Here is a 16,460-nt window from a genome sequence, read left to right on the forward strand (position 1 = left end):
TGGAGCAGGGGTCCACGCTGCAGCCCGTGGAGGAGCCCACGCTGGAGCAGGTGGCCCTGCAGTGACAGAGGCTGTGGCCTGTGGAAGACCCCTGCCGGAGCAGATTCGGGGCCAGACCTGTAGCCCGTGGAGAGGAGCCCATGCAAGAGCAGGGGATGTAGGGGGAGCTGCTGCCCGGGGGGGACCCAGGCTGGAGCAGTGTGCTCCTGAGGGATGGACCCTGTGGGACGGACCCATACTGGAGCAGTTCTCAAGGAGCTGCTGCCTGTGGGAAGCCCACGCCGGATCAGTTTGGGAAGGACGGCAGCTGTGGGAGGGACCCCACGTTGGAGCAGGGGACAAGAGTGAGCGAGAAGGAGCGGCAGAGACGAAGTGCTAGAGACTGACCGCAGCCACCATTCCCCCGTTCTCCTACGCCACTCGGGGGGAAGAGGTGGAAGAGGATGGCTGGGGGAAAGGTGGTGTTGTGGTTGTTGTTTCATTTTGTTTCTTTGTTTCTCACTTCTCTGCTTCTCCAGCAGCCCGCGAGCCATCTCCCTGTGCCCTCGTCACAACCCACGAGGGTTTCTCCCTCGTCTTTTCTCTCCCTGTCACGCTGAGGAGGGAACGAGACAGCAGCTGGGTGGGCGCCTGGCCGCCAGCCTAGGCCAAGCCACCACGGCCATTCACGGGGATGAAGAGGCTGCACCGTGGGCTTGGAAGCCCAGGGGGTGTCTGTGAGGCTGGGGGAGCTCCTGGGCCCTGCCGCATCATCCACCATTCCATGGTCTCCTAGCGACGCTGAGGGACAACATTGACACCAGTGACACAGGCGAGTCTGGGAGGGACTTTGCGTCTCTAGTGAGCGCCAGGCGTGGAGGCAGCAGCTCCTGGCAGCGAGGCGAGGCCAGGCGAGGCGAGGAGTTGCTGCGCAGCATGGCTGCCGTAGAGGAGGAGAAGGCCCCTGAGGCACAGGAGGACGGTGAGAGCAGATGCCCCAGCAGCTCCCTGGAGGTGGAGGGCCCTGAGCACCCCCTGGGGCTGTGCAGAGCCGCTTGGGCTGTGGACACCCGGGGACGCCCTGCCAGGAGCCCCCGACCAGGCCCTTGCCCTTGCCCTTGCCCTTGCCCTTGCCCTTGCGGGCGTCCCTCGGGGACACCTGCCAGGTGCTCAGTGGGGGGATGCTCTCATCCATGGCTGCCGCCCTGCCTCCCCCAGAGTGCGTGCTGTGCCACCGCTCGGACACCAGCTTGGATGGCTGCGGGCCGATGCAGCAGGTGGACGGGGTCTGCGCCCACGTGAACTGCCTGGTGAGCTCCCCGCGGCTGCCCGCGCCTTTCCCCAACCCCTTGACTGGCACCTGGAGCCCACAGGACTGTGTCATCCCCAGCGCGCTGCTCGCTGGCTGTCACCTCCTCCTGCTGCGCTCCCAGCACAGCCTCCCCACCACGGTCCCTATCTCCTTGCCCTGAGCAGCTGCGGGGCTTTTTTGTCTTCCAGTATCCAGCCCAGGGCCTGTACCAGCGAGGCGCTGAAGGGGAAGGAATCTTCGGATTCCTCTCCGCGGATATCAGGCGGGTAGCGGCTCGGGCAGCTCGCAAGGTGAGGGCTTTTTTGGAGCAGACGAGACTTGTGGCAGCTGAGCCCAAGCCCTGGCAAAGAAATCCTCGAGGCTCTGGACAAGCTCCGGGCAAGTCCCAGTGGCCCCGGCCACGTCACTGACGGGGCTGCTGTGCTCTTTGCAGCGCTGCTGCATCTGCCGCAAGAAGGGGGCCACCCTCGCCTGCCGGCAGAAGCGGTGCTCGCGCCGGTTCCACCTGCCCTGCAGCTCCCAGCGGGGCTGCATCTCGCAGTTCTTTGGGGAGTACAGGTACGAGCTGCCCTAGCTTGGGCTGCAGCCCCCTCAGCCTGCGCCCTGCAGGCAGAGTCCCCGGTGTGGCACGCGTGCCCCGGGGCCCAGCAGGGAAATGGTGGCTGGGGGGCTCCTTTGGGGAGGAGAGGGCTGACAGGGGGGGCTCGTATGCCCCTGGGGAGCTGCTGTCCTCTCCAGGCTCTGGCCAGAGCTGTGCAGGGCCTCTGGCGCTCCCTGGCCTCACTCAACTCTTCCGTCCTCACCCAGCTCCTTCTGCTGGGAGCACCGCCCGCAGCAGACCGTGGAGACGCTGCAGGAGGGGCACACCACGTGCATCATCTGCATGGAGGTGGTGGAGGACAGCCTCTCCTACACCACCATGGTGTGCCCCTCCTGCAAGCACGCCTGGTTCCACCGGGGCTGCATCCAGGTAGGAGGCCCTTCCCTCCCTCTGCCAGCCCGCAGGGACACCATGCGCCCGGAGCGGCGTCCTGCTCACACGGGGAGTCTCTCTTCCACAGGGACAGGCGCTTCGGGCGTGCCTCAGGCACTTTGCGTGTCCTCACTGCCGGGACCAGGAGCGCTTTGTCCCTGAGATGGAGCAGATGGGAATCCGCGTGCCGCACATGTGCGTTCCTTTCTTCCTTCCCACCCACTCAAGGCAGGAGAGGGCACAGCCCCAGGCCCTAAGCCCTCCAGGCAGACTGTCCCCAACAAAAGGGGCTGCCTGGGGGACAGGACGATGCTGGCCTGCTGCCAGGGATGCCCCTGAGCCCTGTCCCAGCATCAGCACTGACACTTGCTGAGTGCCCCATGAGCTCGTGACCTTTCCTACTTTCTCTTGAAGAAAGCCGGCTTGCGAGCAGGACGAGGAGGAGGAGCTGGCACTGCCACAGCTGCATGGCCGCTGCGATGCCAGGCAGTGCCTGTACAGGGGAGGCCGGGAGCAGTGGGAAGAGGAAGGGTGAGCATCCACAGCAGCAGCTCCCCGGCTGCTGGGGGCTGTGAGCCAGATCTCCACCAAGCCGTGCAGTGGCTGCTGGGGCTCTGCCCAGGCACCTTCCCCTCTGCTGGGGCGCCACGAGCAATGCTTCTGGAGCCTTGGGGGCCTTTGTGGCGCCACTGCCTGCTGGGCTCTGCGTGCTCACCAGCACAACTTCTTCCCCAGGCCCTGGCAGCTGCTGCTCTGCTCCTCCTGTGCCGCCAGCGGGACCCACCGCCGATGCTCCGGCCTTGGGGACACCACGCAGCAGTGGGAGTGCGCTGGCTGCGCTGGCCCGGCCACTGGTAAGGGGCACGGCGTGCTCAGGCTCGGGGCGGCAGAGCCCTCCGTGCCCTCTGCAGGCCAGGCAGGGTGGGCAGATCCGCTGACCTTCCTGCCTCCCCTTGCAGCTCCCAGCTCCTCACCCTCACCACCGCACAGGAGAGCCGGCCGTGGCAGGGTGCTGCCCCAGCGCCACAGCCCCTACAGCCGGCCACAGCCCTGAGCCCGGCCTGGGGACAGAAGATCCATCGTGGTGTCCCGCCGCCAGACAGGGTCGGGCTGTGCACTTGCGGGCGGCCTTCACGGAGAGGACCTCAAGGAGGTGCTCAGTGGGGGAACGCTCGCACCCAAAGGCAGGCGAGGGGTGGCACTCAGCTCCTGCCGAGATGAGGGGATGGAGCTGAGACACGGCGAAGGAGCTGGGACTTGCTGAGGAGGAAGAGCGACGGAGCCAGGAGAAGAGATGGAGGCGAGACCAAGCCTGGAACTGGATGGGGAGATGGAGCTGGGTCTCCGGGACAGAAATGGGCCTGGCTGATGGAGCCAGGACGGAGATGGAATTGGGATGGCTCCAGAGTCATGCTGCTAGGGAGAGAGCTTGGGCAGGAGACGATCCCTCAAGCTGGAAGGGACCCACCAGTGTTCTCCTAGCTTTGGAAACTGTCCCTACAGCGCAGAGGCAGGTAGTTAGCCTAACCCAGAGCCTGAGAACAATGCTTACCAGGAAGAACAAAAACAGCGCACAAAGCTGACCAAAAGGAGAAAACAACTCCGTTGTTTCCCATCCTGCTCTTTCCCTCAGCCACTCAGCACAGTGTGCTGCAGCTCGCTTGCATTTTCCTGTGCATTTTCCTGTACAAATAAAGTGGTTTTGCTTTTTTGTCTATATGAGTATCACTTCTTGAACACTCCGACTAAGACCTAAATCCACGCAAAACACCCACCCCTCAAAAAAGAAAAAAGAAGAAAGGAGGCACTGCTATTTAACAAAACAGACCTGACCACCAAGCACGAAGGGGACCCCCAGTGCTGTGCTGAGCAGAAGCAGAGCCTCAGCACGTGTGCACTTGAACAACTCTGAGAAGAGTCAAGGCAGAGACAGACCAACCAAATCAGGACCGGAGCACAAACATTTAGCCCAATACACACTTTTTTTTGTTTGTTTTTTACTATTATTAAGTGAATATATTTATTAAAGAATAACTTAAAAGTGCTTGTGGCCTCGAACTACCTTCTCCTACCAGAAGCTGATGCTCAGCCTCCGCTTTGGAAGAAGGGTCTATGCAGAGTTACCACCCAGAGACAGCGAGATTCTCGTTTCAGCATTAGGGATTGAAATCCGGTGTCCTGTGAAGGGGCTCCAGCAAAGAGAGTTCAAGCAAAACAAGTTGCAGCAATGGTCTGGCTGCAAATAGAAGGATAGATAGAAGGTACTTCATCAAGAGAACCCTCCCCACCTCCCATACGGATCAACACCTCCTGGCTTGCTCTGGAGGCCTGCCTCGCCTCAGCTCTCCCTTGCAGTCACCAGCCAGCCTGGAGCTTTCCCTACACAGGAGGGAGGCCACAGCCCCTTCCTTGCTCAGGACCACCCCCAAGCACTCCCAGCTGCAGAGGAAAGGGCCAGGTGCCCATGAAGACACACCAGGTTCACAAGACTACAAGTGCCAGGCCCAGCCCCATCGCAAGCACAGCTCTTTGCACAAAAGGCTGGTCTTGCTCTTCCCACCACTACTAACCCTTGAGAATGCTACAGGGAGGCAGAGGATGCCCACAAAGAAGGGAGAAGAACACGACAGATCAGTGGAGCCATTAAGGAAGCATCAAACCAGAGATGTCTGCAGAGGACAGAAAAGGTCTATCAGGAACCAGTCACTCCCTCCTTCCCTCAACCAAAAGAGGAAGCAAGAAAAATGGAGGAAAAGCTTCAATGCAAGAAGACCTTGCAAATCCAGAACGGCAGCCTCCTGGCAGCCTCTTCACAGCTGCCCCGGTGCTCGGGCCTGGCTGAATGGCCCCGCTTTGGTTCAGGTCCCTGCAAAACCACCGGACACACAGTGGGGTCAGGGTTGGAAGGCACCTCTGCAGGTCACCTGCTCCAACCCCCATGCTCAAGCAGGGCCACCTGCAGCCATGTGGACACTGGGCACCACTGAGAAGAGCCTGGCTCCATCTCCTTTGCACCTTCTCTTCGCATATCGATATCCTTCAGCCAGATCCCCACAACGAGCAGTCACGGCTCTCTCCAGCTCTCCCCAGAGGACACATGCTCCAGTCCTTCCACCAGCTTGGCTGCCGTTCACTGCGCTCCCTCCAGTAGGCCCATGGCTCTCCTGTCCTGGGGAGCCCACAACTGGACCCAGTCCTCCAGCTGGGGCAACTCCAACAAGCCTTGGGGGCTCCAGCTTTCCTCCCCAGGGCCTCAGCTTCCAGCTTCCCTGCCGTCAACTCCACGAGGATCCTGCCAGGCCATTTCTCCGGCCTGCCCAGGGCCCTCTGCAGGGCAGCACCACCCTCTGGTGCATCCCTATCTCCTCCCAGCTTGGATCAGCAGCAGACTTGCTGAGGGCATGCCCTGCTCCGCCCTGCGGATCGTTCATGAAGAGGCTGGGCAGGACTGGGCCTGGACGTGACCTTGTTGCTAGTTCATGTCCCAGCCTCACATCTCTAGTGGGTTTCTGTGGCAAGGTTTTGGGAGCAGGGGGCCATAGGGGTGGCTTCTGTGAGAAGAATCCAGAAGCTGCCCCATGTTAGGTAAGGTCCTCGCTTCTGACCACAGCCGAGCCAGTAAGCAATGTTGGTTGCGCATCTGTGAGAGCAGATTTACAAAAGGGAGAAAAAAAACAAACAAACTGTTGTGACACACAGCAGCTGGGAGAAAGAGGAGTGAGAAACAGCCTTGCAGGTGCCAAGGTCAGTGAAGAAGGAGGGGTGAAGAAGAAGGTGCTCCAGGCGCCAGAGCAGAAGTTCCCCTGCAGCCTGTGGAGAGGCCCCTGGTGCAGCAGGCTGTCCCCCTGCAGCCCATGGAGTACCACAGTGGAGCAGGGGTCCACGCTGCAGCCCGTGGAGGAGCCCACGCTGGAGCAGGTGGCCCTGCAGTGACAGAGGCTGTGGCCTGTGGAAGACCCCTGCCGGAGCAGATTCGGGGCCAGACCTGTAGCCCGTGGAGAGGAGCCCATGCAAGAGCAGGGGATGTAGGGGGAGCTGCTGCCCGGGGGGGACCCAGGCTGGAGCAGTGTGCTCCTGAGGGATGGACCCTGTGGGACGGACCCATACTGGAGCAGTTCTCGAGGAGCTGCTGCCTGTGGGCAGCCCACACAGGATCAGTTTGGGAAGGACGGCATTTGTAGGAGGGACCCCACGGCACAGGGGATGAGAGTGACCATGAAGGAGAAGCGGAGAAGAAGCACTATGGACTGACCACAGCCCTCATGCCCGTTCCCCTGCGCCACTCAGGGGGAGGAGGTGGAAGAGGGCAGATGGGGGAAGGTGCTTTTGGTTTCTTTCCTTTTTTTTCTCACTTCTCTAGCTTGTTAGTAATGAGCAATAAATTTTACTATCTTCTTATGCTGAGTCTGTTTTGCCCATCACAATAATCAGTGAGTGATCTCCCCGTCCTTACCTCAACCCCTGAGCCCTTTGCATTGTATCTTCTCCCCATTCCTCTTCGAGAAGGGGGTGAGAGAGAGCGGCTGTGGTGGAGCTTGGCCGCCCACCTGAGTAAAACCACCGCAATCTCACAGCAAACTGCTCAATTACCCTTACCACACACAAAAATAGGAGTTAAATTTACAGTATTTTATCACTCACAAAGGACTATATTCTGAGAGATGGAGACCATACTGAAGCAGAATTGATGAGCTTTAGTAGGTGACTCCATGGCCACAGGAGAGGGATACATAGAGCAATTTCCTAAAATTCTCAACAAATAAATAGAACAGTGATAAAATGGTAGGAGGATCCGCAAAGAGGAACAAACTAGAGAAGCTATGCCTGGCCTGGTATGTTACACTGTCTCTCAGAGCACCTATCTTGCAACAGATCTGTCACAGCACGGTGGGAAGAGTGAACAAGATCACGTCACACCACATCCCCATGTGCTCAATTGACAAAAAAAAAAAAAAAAAAAAAGTCAACTGTAGGTGTGAGGAGGACAATAGGAAGAATTCTATCTCCAAGAAAAAATAAAAAATAAAAAACAGCATTTAATTTCATCAACAGTTTCCCACTCAGTAATCCCTCTGCAGTTTTAATGCAGTAGCTTTTCTTAAGGAAGAAAAAGGTAAGGGCACTGTTCTTGAGATGCTTATTCTCTGAAGCAGACCTGACTTAAGCTCAAGTTTCTTCATCTGACAGAACACCCTGGTTTCACCCTTTTCAAGACGGTCAGCTGCAATATTCAAAGTGTGCTGAGTGCTGTGCTCTGTGCCAAAGCTAGAAGCGTGATGCATTACAGTTATAAAAGTGTGCTCAGTGTGAGCTACTTATCAGCTGGGATCTATATGCAAGCTGTCAGTAGAAGGCAAACCATTCAAAATAGCAAGAGGCATATGTTTAAAGATAAAAGGATACAGTTCACTGCCAGATTTAAATTTCAAATTTCTGATCAATAGGTTGTCATTTCACCTTAACCACTGATTTAGACTACACAACAGAACAGTGACAATTTTCCAGCTTCATGTTGGAATCTGACAGAAACTCAATTGAAAATGAAGGGTTTTACAGATTTCTGTCATTAAGCAACACATTTGGATTTTTGGTTTCTCAGGCTAAGCAGAGGGTAAAATTCCCACCCCAAATGTATCCAGGATAACACTCCAGGAAGATGGCCCAGGGAGTCCGGCACAGACACTCGCTATTCCCTAGCTCAACAGACGCAAAGACAGCGAAGAGAGAAGGAACGTGGGGTCCTGAGTGACGGGAAACATGGCAGGAAGGCAGGTCAAGAGGCACTGCCAGGCCTCCTAGCACCCTCCAAGAGTGACCATGCAGATGGGTTCCTCACCAGCTTCCAGGTTTGAGCAGCTACTGAGACAGGAACTTCTGGGGACCTTACCTGGCAGAAAATTGTGAGGATTCAGACTGCTGCTCCCACGACTGGTAACTTGCACAAGCCATCCAGTGAGAAGAAGAGAACTTGACCTCCTATACAGCATGGAAAGAAGAGAAACTCTCCTTTCCTCCTCTTCTACCAAAAAGGGCTCTTCTACCTACTAGCACGAATACCATTTCCAGTTGCAACTTCTGACTGGAGAACATAACACTTACACACTCTATGGGCACAAGTTGACTTACACACTGTGTGGTAGCACTGGGGATTCATAACATCACATCAGAGTGCTAATTAGCATGGAAGGGAATGGAAGGGACCTCTCACAGCTGAGATTCTGCCCCAAAAGTATTTTAAAAAAGCAGCTGTGGATCAAGTCTCTTTTTTCAGGTTTCACTCAGAAATCTCTGAAGGACTGGAGTGGGAAAAGGTATCCTGACACACCTACATCCTGCCACAGACATCTCCATGTGAAAATATAAAGTGCAGAAGTGCTTCTTGAAAGTGCTGCTTTGCCCTGGAGAGCAAAATCAAAGAAATGAACTTTGCAGTTTCAGAGATTTGACCATTTTCCCATGCTAAGAATAAAGGATGTCCTTATTTTTTCTGAGGGTATCAACCCTCTAGGGTAACAAGATATCTTCAAGATTATCGAGAATTTAATTCATTTGTGCATCACATTGAAAACCGGCTCTGAAATTTAGAACAAACTACTCCCAAATGTAACAGAACTCACACTTTTAATCCCCAATAAACTTTACTGAAATCTAGGCATGGTTAATAACTGAGACAGTTTAGAATTACTGGTATTTTTGCCCTAATTATTTAGAAGTGCACATTTCTTCCTAGTAGAATCTGATAAAAAGTGTTTTACTGCACAATATTTCATGTTGAACTGCTCTTTTACAATGCTATCGCTCACATTTTTAATGGTAATATGGTAACAACCCTCTGCTGAACTGACAGAAGGGAAGAGAAAGGAAAGGAGGAAGAAGGGGATAAAAAGCACATTAAAACAGTTTGATAGAAGATCATAAGCATTAAGCAACCTTAGTTCAAATTTCAGTACCTGGGGAGTGTTGAAATGACAGTTTAGGGTACCTGAATACTCCAACTGTGCATTTAAAAAACAGCATGGGTGGATCTTTTGAATTTAGTATTTTAAAGTCCTGCACAGTAATGAGGTTTGAGAATAACTGCATCACACATCCACAGAAGGTACCACAATGCAACGTAGCAGTTTGCAATGACCTTCAGTATCTCCTCTGAGCACCCCGTCGCACTGTGGTAGGACCAAAATCACCCACTTCCAATATCCCTCTGCAAAACTGGGCAGCACATCTCACATCTATCATGGTGGCAAAACACAAGCACGCAGTTACTGAAGAATACTTAATAGTCGGTAAGTTCACCTGGTCACCAACACTATTCTACAGGCATGCTCTCAGGTCAGCTACTCATGATGTACACACAGTCCGAGCATCACCCTTACAGAAAAAACAAACAGAATTGCCCCCGTTAGGCACCTTCTAGCAAACAGGTAGAGAGTATAGATAAAAAAAAAAAAAAAAAAAAAAAATTACATTTGAAAGTAGGAATGAAATTAAGCAGTGGAGTTGCTTATCAAAGCTCTCCTCATATGGGAAGCCCAACATAGTTCATCATACAGAGACTCAGCTACTGGCAGATGATGAAGATATTCTTCCCTCAGATTATCACAGTACCATTGTCATCTTTATGGGGGGGGAAAGGATTCCCAAGTCTAAACACATCTCTACAAAAGCAATATCTGTATTGGATACACACTTGAACATAGATGTACTATGTTCAAGCAACAGTTTATAACCCTTTTTTTGCAAGACAATTTTGCACTGAAAAAAAAATTATTTGGTCACACTATAGTAAGTCATTTATGTGAGGGACACCCACAAGTCAAACTATTTTCAATGTCCAATGTTTTTAGGAGCTTTAGCCTTAAGTCCTACAAATCATCTTCCAGAAAATGACGGAAAAGCAAGGTACAGCATCTCTCTGCTATACCTCTACTTACAAGGTTGTTAACCACTGTAACGAATTTCTCAGTCTGAGCTGCTGTTATCAGTGAATTGAGTTGCTCCTTACTGAGACATCTTTTGCTAATGAATATATCCACAACTTCACACCTAAATGTCACGTTATGTCTTTTTTTTTTTTTTTTTTTTTTACATCTTTGAGACAATGCAAGAACTCCTTAGAATTCATGAGAAGGAACTGACAATATCCCTACACTGTGCTGTACATGGAATCTTTCTGGAAAAAGTTTTAGGGACTTTGAGGTGGAACATGTACACACATTTCTAAAAATCTCACCTCACGCTTGTTCTGTACCAGTCACTTGAACCATACAGCAATATAGCTCCTAAAGAGGTGAGGAGAAGGGAAGGGAGGGGAGGGGAGGGAAAAAGAGGAGAGGGGTGGTTATGTTGGAGGGTGTAAACCAGAATGATATTGCACTTTTTCTTTTTCCTGTGGATTCCTAAGAGGTAGTTACACACCACCCTGCTTTCAAAAGCAATTGATGCAACTTGAAGTTTTCTGCTCCCACCAGTCCTTCCCAACAGAGAACTGCAACAGAGTAGGATAATGATGTACACAGACTGAAATCCGTGCATTCCATTTAAGGCAGTTTTATCCTGACTGACACAAGAATGTAAATCCAGATCCCATGAATGACTGAAGTGGACTGGTGCCAGGGAACAGCTACTCATCGTTTCTAAATCCTAACTAATGAATAAATAACACAATATGAACCCTACTGCGGTATCTTGCAATGCATTGTTTGTGTTGCCTGAAATGCAGTGAATGGGATTATCTGACTATTGCTTTCCTGGGTCTCTCACAAAAATAATGTTTCTCAAGAGGTTCTTTCAAATAGTCACAATTCCAATAATGCAGTCAGTAATTCTCCAGAACAAGACAATGAAGCTACAAGATTTCCCTTCAAATGGCTATCAGCATATCTATCATCAGATAAAAGTACAAAGGATTTATGAACAAGTTCTGTTTGAAGTGATGCCCCTCCTCACCTTGCTTCAATCAGGGAAAAGCAGAGGAACAGTTAAATTAGCACACTCACACAAAGTCTTATGACTTTACGTTTAAAAATCAAAATCTGAAACACTTGGATGCTCATTCGGTTACAGAAAAACACTGTTCCTGCCTATGGCTACCAGCAGATGATGTCTCTTGCAGACACCAATCATTAGAATGGGCATAGGCAAAAAGTACTGCTTGGAGATGCCCACATAAGGCCAATTTCCTTCTAATCACTAAACTATTAAGACTTTCAGAGCCTTCAGCATGTCATGCATTTTGACTTCAGAGGTCAGGAGGAGCTGTGCAGCGCTGCACCTTGCATGCACAGCAATGTCACATGTTCAGCTGACACACACTGATGTGGCCTTGGCAGTGACGCTACTGCTTCCTCAGCAGCAGCCTCTCTCCTCCCCCTATCCTGGCACAACATTCCAGAAGATAGCCCCAGTTACAGGGATTGAGGCAGGAGTAAGAAGCTTATCAGGAAACCACTGGAACATTTGGCACTGTCCTGAGTCAGACGGTGGGAAACAAATTTACAATTAGGAGGGCAAACAAAATAACTACAAATTAAAATGGTGGAAAATAAAAATTCAAATGAAGACATGAAGACATCACTTGTAAATATGCACTGCCCTCTCTCCAAGCACCTTGTCTTAGTACCACATCTCAAACAGCACAGCCTTCAAAATGGCACAGTTCAGGGCTGAAATGCTCGTGGCTCATCTGATGATGGCAATCCCTGCTGCTTTTCAGCTGCTGCCAAGCACTAAAACTAATAACTGCACCAAACACTTTTCTGAAAATAGCTTTGCTCATTACTGCAGCTTTCACAAGATGAGAGAAATGTGAGGCACCAGTGATGTGGGCTACCTGATCACATCTGGGTGGCCACAGCACTATTGCCGTACACAATGGAAATGGCTGCTCCCTGCCAGAACCTTGTCTTCCTCAACCACTTTCCGATCTTGTTTAACTTTAAAAATAATGTTCCCCTAGAAGGGGAAACTAGAAAATTAATGAACACATCTCCGTCAAGTTGTGATTTTTCTAGCTTAACAACAAAGCTATTCTGAATAAACCCACTCCTTTTTGCTCGACACTAATTGTCTATCATTCCTTCAAGCAATCATACTCATGTTGTTTACAAGCATCTTCAACAACTAGGCCTGCATTTGATTTCTCATTCTGCTATGCAGCTGATTTCACTTTTTTTTTTTTTTCCCTTTTGATTATTTAGATTGTTACTGAAAAAGAACATTAGATGGCATGTAAAAACATTCTGTCATTACCACTGGAGATTCAATGCCTGGAAAAATCCTTACTAATGAGTAACTTCAGCATTTTCTCCAACACACTTCAGAAAAAGCATGGACATGATGCAATAAGGCACAATGCCACAGAGAGGTTTCAGTGAGAACTGATGCAGACCAAATTCTCCTAACAGCTACAATTTCTGACCGCAGCTCAAAAAGTAAAAAGGCTGACTAGCACTGTTGAAAGGCTTTAATCTGTGACACATCTGATTAAATTCATTATTATACATACATAATTATAATATACAAGTTCAAATTGCTGCAACACAATCAGATACAAATATAAATACACAAAGGCAAAAGGTGTACTTCTGTTTACTTGGATTTCGTAAATTTCTGTAAGGAATGACGACTTTGCAAGATGCTTTCACAACAATCCTCTGCAGATTGTGCTGATCTCCAAAATCAGTAAAAGCCACTACTGCTAAATGTAGGAGCAGAGACTAATCCTGTGACATACTTTGTCAAAAACCCAGAGGTGGGACTTATTTATAGCTGTGTATTTTAGACAACTTAATGATTTAAAACCAAAATGTCAAAAACGTATACCAACACTTTATCAGTAAAGAACATTTTTTTTGTTGTTTTGGACAAGATACACATAGGAACAAAGGAAGTCAGATTTATTTACCTGTGTGTAGGCACACCATCTTTCAATCACAAGAAAACCAGAACCTAAGTATTTGGCCTCAGAACATTTTTCATGTTTTAGTCAGGTCCTACTCCACATGGCATCCAAACTGATGCAATTCAGGCCTCCCAGAAGAAAATGAAATACCCCAAGTGAAAGGAAGCTCCCTCTCAAGTCTAGTTGTGCATGGTAACACTTCATCCCATAAGCAACACTTGTAATCCAAGATTTTTTTTCTTATTCACCAAATGACATATTCACACTGGCTGCATTCCAGTTCTGATCATATCTACCCTGGAAGTAGGTTAGAAACAATGCTGGGTTGTGTTTCTGAAGTTTCTGTTACTTCCAGTAATAAATTTCACTGTCCTTTGTCTTTACTACAATTCCACACACAACAGATGGACACAGATTGTTCAGAGACGTGCCGAGCCTTTCACACCTGCTCACCTCTGTTCTCTGAGCTGCTGCACACGCTGCAGAGAACTGTTCTGGATGAGTGGGGATGTAGGGGACAAAGGCTGGAGCAGCTCTGAACAAGGGAGCGGTGATAGAGCTAACTCAGCTGATGCCACCCCCACCTCCAGCACAGGCATCACCTCTGAAGAGATATTGCTTCAACGTGCCTATAGCCTACCTAGGAGTAATGGAAATTGTCCAACCAAAAGAAAATTTACAGTTCTTACCCAGAGAACAAACTTTACAGTGTAATGCGCTAATTAAAAGCAAAACAAGTTCTTCTGACATCATCACCACCACCTCAAAACACCCACTACCTCATTAGGGGTGCAGTCTCTAGTTTGGGAACCAAACTTGAGCTGAGGGACCTGATTAGCTGCCCCCTTAGAGGGCACTCTTGAGCCATTCCCTTGTCCATCTCTATCCAAGCATCAGAGCTGCCTGGCTCCCACAGGGCCCTGTGTCACAGGTACTCAAGACTCTACCTTACTTTTGCTCTCCTGCTTTGCATTCACCCAGTCCTCTGTGATTGCACCGGCAGTTTGGTGTCCATTGTTTTTCACTGGCCGTCTCTTTTCAGGATACAGTGTGTTGTCAACCCTAGGAATACTCAGAACAATACACACCTAAATGACTTGGTAAAAAGGAATGAGTAACGGTAAAGCTACTAAACTATCTGTGATATTAAAGATAAAGGCCAAGTGTTGCAAAAGGAACTTCCAAGACTGAACAAATATGAAAAAAAAATAGAAACTTAATTACATATAATGAAAAGTTGAAATCATACACATGGCAAAAAAACAATCCTAACTTTACAAACATGGCTAAAGGCTGAGTCAGTACTATCCTTTACTGCCTTTACGTATTAAGATTAAGTTAGTCAAAGGCAAACTCAAAACCAAACAAAACTTCTACACTTTCCCTCCGCCCTACTGTCAAGTAAGGAATTCCCTGCTAGAGGATACCGTAGATGCCATAAAGCTTACAGGGGTTCAGAACAAATGTATCAACAGAAAAACAATTTAACGTGGCTTATAAAACACAGAAATACTGCTTCCAGTTCAGGAAGACCCTAAGATTAACAGTGCTGGGGGCTGGGAGACTTCTGTGATAGTGTGACTAGTACATCATTAGCTCGTTTCCATATCATCTTATGGATTTCAACGGCCAGAACCAGAAACAAACTACTGGGTGAGACATACCTTGGCCCAACCTCTTGTCACCACTCGTATCTTTACCCTCAGTAATCCTGCTGAACAAACCTAACACTCTTCCCTCCTGTATTTCTTATCCACTAGACTTCCCAGTTAAAGTCACACTGCACAAGGTACATATCCAACAGGTTCTGGCCAAGAAGGTTCCAAATTATTTACAAATCCTAACAAATGAAAATCATCAACTGTATGATGCTGTCTCACAGCCACCTCTCTCTGCTCTTTGTATGACGTTTTGAAAAAACATCTGTAAAGCTGCCTTTCCTATTTTGCTTACTTACACAAGTAACGCACAGCAATCTTTCATTTTCATTTCTCAATTATCTGTTTTCTGCAGCCTGTAAATAACTGTATTAAGACACATTCATCCAAGAACATCTAGTTAATGCACGTATGCAAGTTTTAAAACTGGCATTGCTGTAAGCACTATTTCACGGGTATTGTTCATCCAAGCACAGGCATATGAAAAGAGCAGGATTACCTTTTTCTTGATGATGCAGATACACTTTAAAGAAAATAATTTGAACACTTAAAATTAAGTTCAAAAGATAACCCTGAGACAGCAAAAGGCAAGTTCTTAAAGGAATATGTAGATATTTAGCAGTGCATTTACTGCTGTTATTAGCACAAGTCATGTGGTTGAATCTCTGCATAATGCTTTGAAAATACAGCTGTTACTGTGCTTCTGCGGACAAGATGTAACGATGGCAGGGGATCTCAAAGGCAGCTGTCAAATTCCTCAAAGACATTTAATGATCAAACTCGAACCTGAGCCACAAAAAAGGTAGAAAATTCTTACTTACCTGAACAGATATAGACCTATTTTTGAGACCAGTCATGTAGTTCTACTTTTAACAGCCAAATCATTTATACTTCCTGAGAAGAGTTGTATCAGATTAATGAAACTCTGCTGATTAGGGCTAAGCAATGGCTTTTATGTTCCTTCACTAAGGAGGGGTCTCTGTGGAAGTTCTCTCTCTTAGGGGTACACTTTCTCTAACTCAGTGCTACACTCTGCACACAGGATTTGAATCAAGAGAAGTCACTCTGCTGCACTGCAGCTCCTTTCAGCAGGCCAGTGATGACAAGCAGGTCTGCAATCACTTGTAGTAAACCCTGTCTCCTTGGTGAGGAAACACAAGGAATGCATAAATTAGTTTGTGCAAGCAGTGAAAAGACAGTATTTCTGCAAGCACTCTATGCATTTCTATTACATCTGTTGCAGGAATAGCCTGTAATACAAACGGGAGGAGCCCACCATGCTCCAAGCCAGTGCTCTTCCATGGTAAAGCACAATAATCCCTTCCAGTGGGTAATAATCCAGAACAAGAACATGGCAGCCACAGTATTTGATAGAACAGTGATGCCCACTCTCCTATACTCAGTCAGCTTTTAAGAGGCAATACAAAGTAACAAATACCACAGAGTACATATGAAACCATTGTAAATACGTTTAATAGGATAACCTAAGTTATGTTACAGGCACTAGTTTACAACCAACCACTGGAAATTCAAAACAAACAGAAATAAATATAGCTAGTTAGGTTTTGCTCTGCTAAAAGCCCAGTGCAAGAATACAAAGGATGCAGCAAACATAAGAACAGATGCTCAGGATCTGAC

The 16,460-nt window shown here is 49.0% G+C and overlaps 1 protein-coding gene across 1 annotated transcript; it reads left to right on the forward strand.

Moving 5' to 3' along the window:
- Positions 1 to 673: 673 nt before the first annotated feature.
- LOC309881357 (PHD finger protein 7-like) lies at positions 674 to 3,318 on the forward strand (the record flags this gene model as incomplete). Its single annotated transcript, XM_082767224.1, has 10 exons — positions 674 to 689; positions 776 to 961; positions 1,198 to 1,289; positions 1,480 to 1,581; positions 1,725 to 1,849; positions 2,099 to 2,261; positions 2,353 to 2,459; positions 2,679 to 2,795; positions 3,000 to 3,118; positions 3,224 to 3,318. The coding sequence occupies 10 exons, from the start codon at positions 674 to 676 to the stop codon at positions 3,316 to 3,318; spliced, it is 1,122 nt and encodes a 373-aa protein (XP_082623350.1).
- Positions 3,319 to 16,460: the final 13,142 nt, after the last annotated feature.

This window comes from Aythya marila, assembly GCF_965140915.1.
Source record: "Aythya marila genome assembly, chromosome: 9".
NCBI classification, from domain to species: Eukaryota; Metazoa; Chordata; class Aves; order Anseriformes; family Anatidae; genus Aythya; species Aythya marila.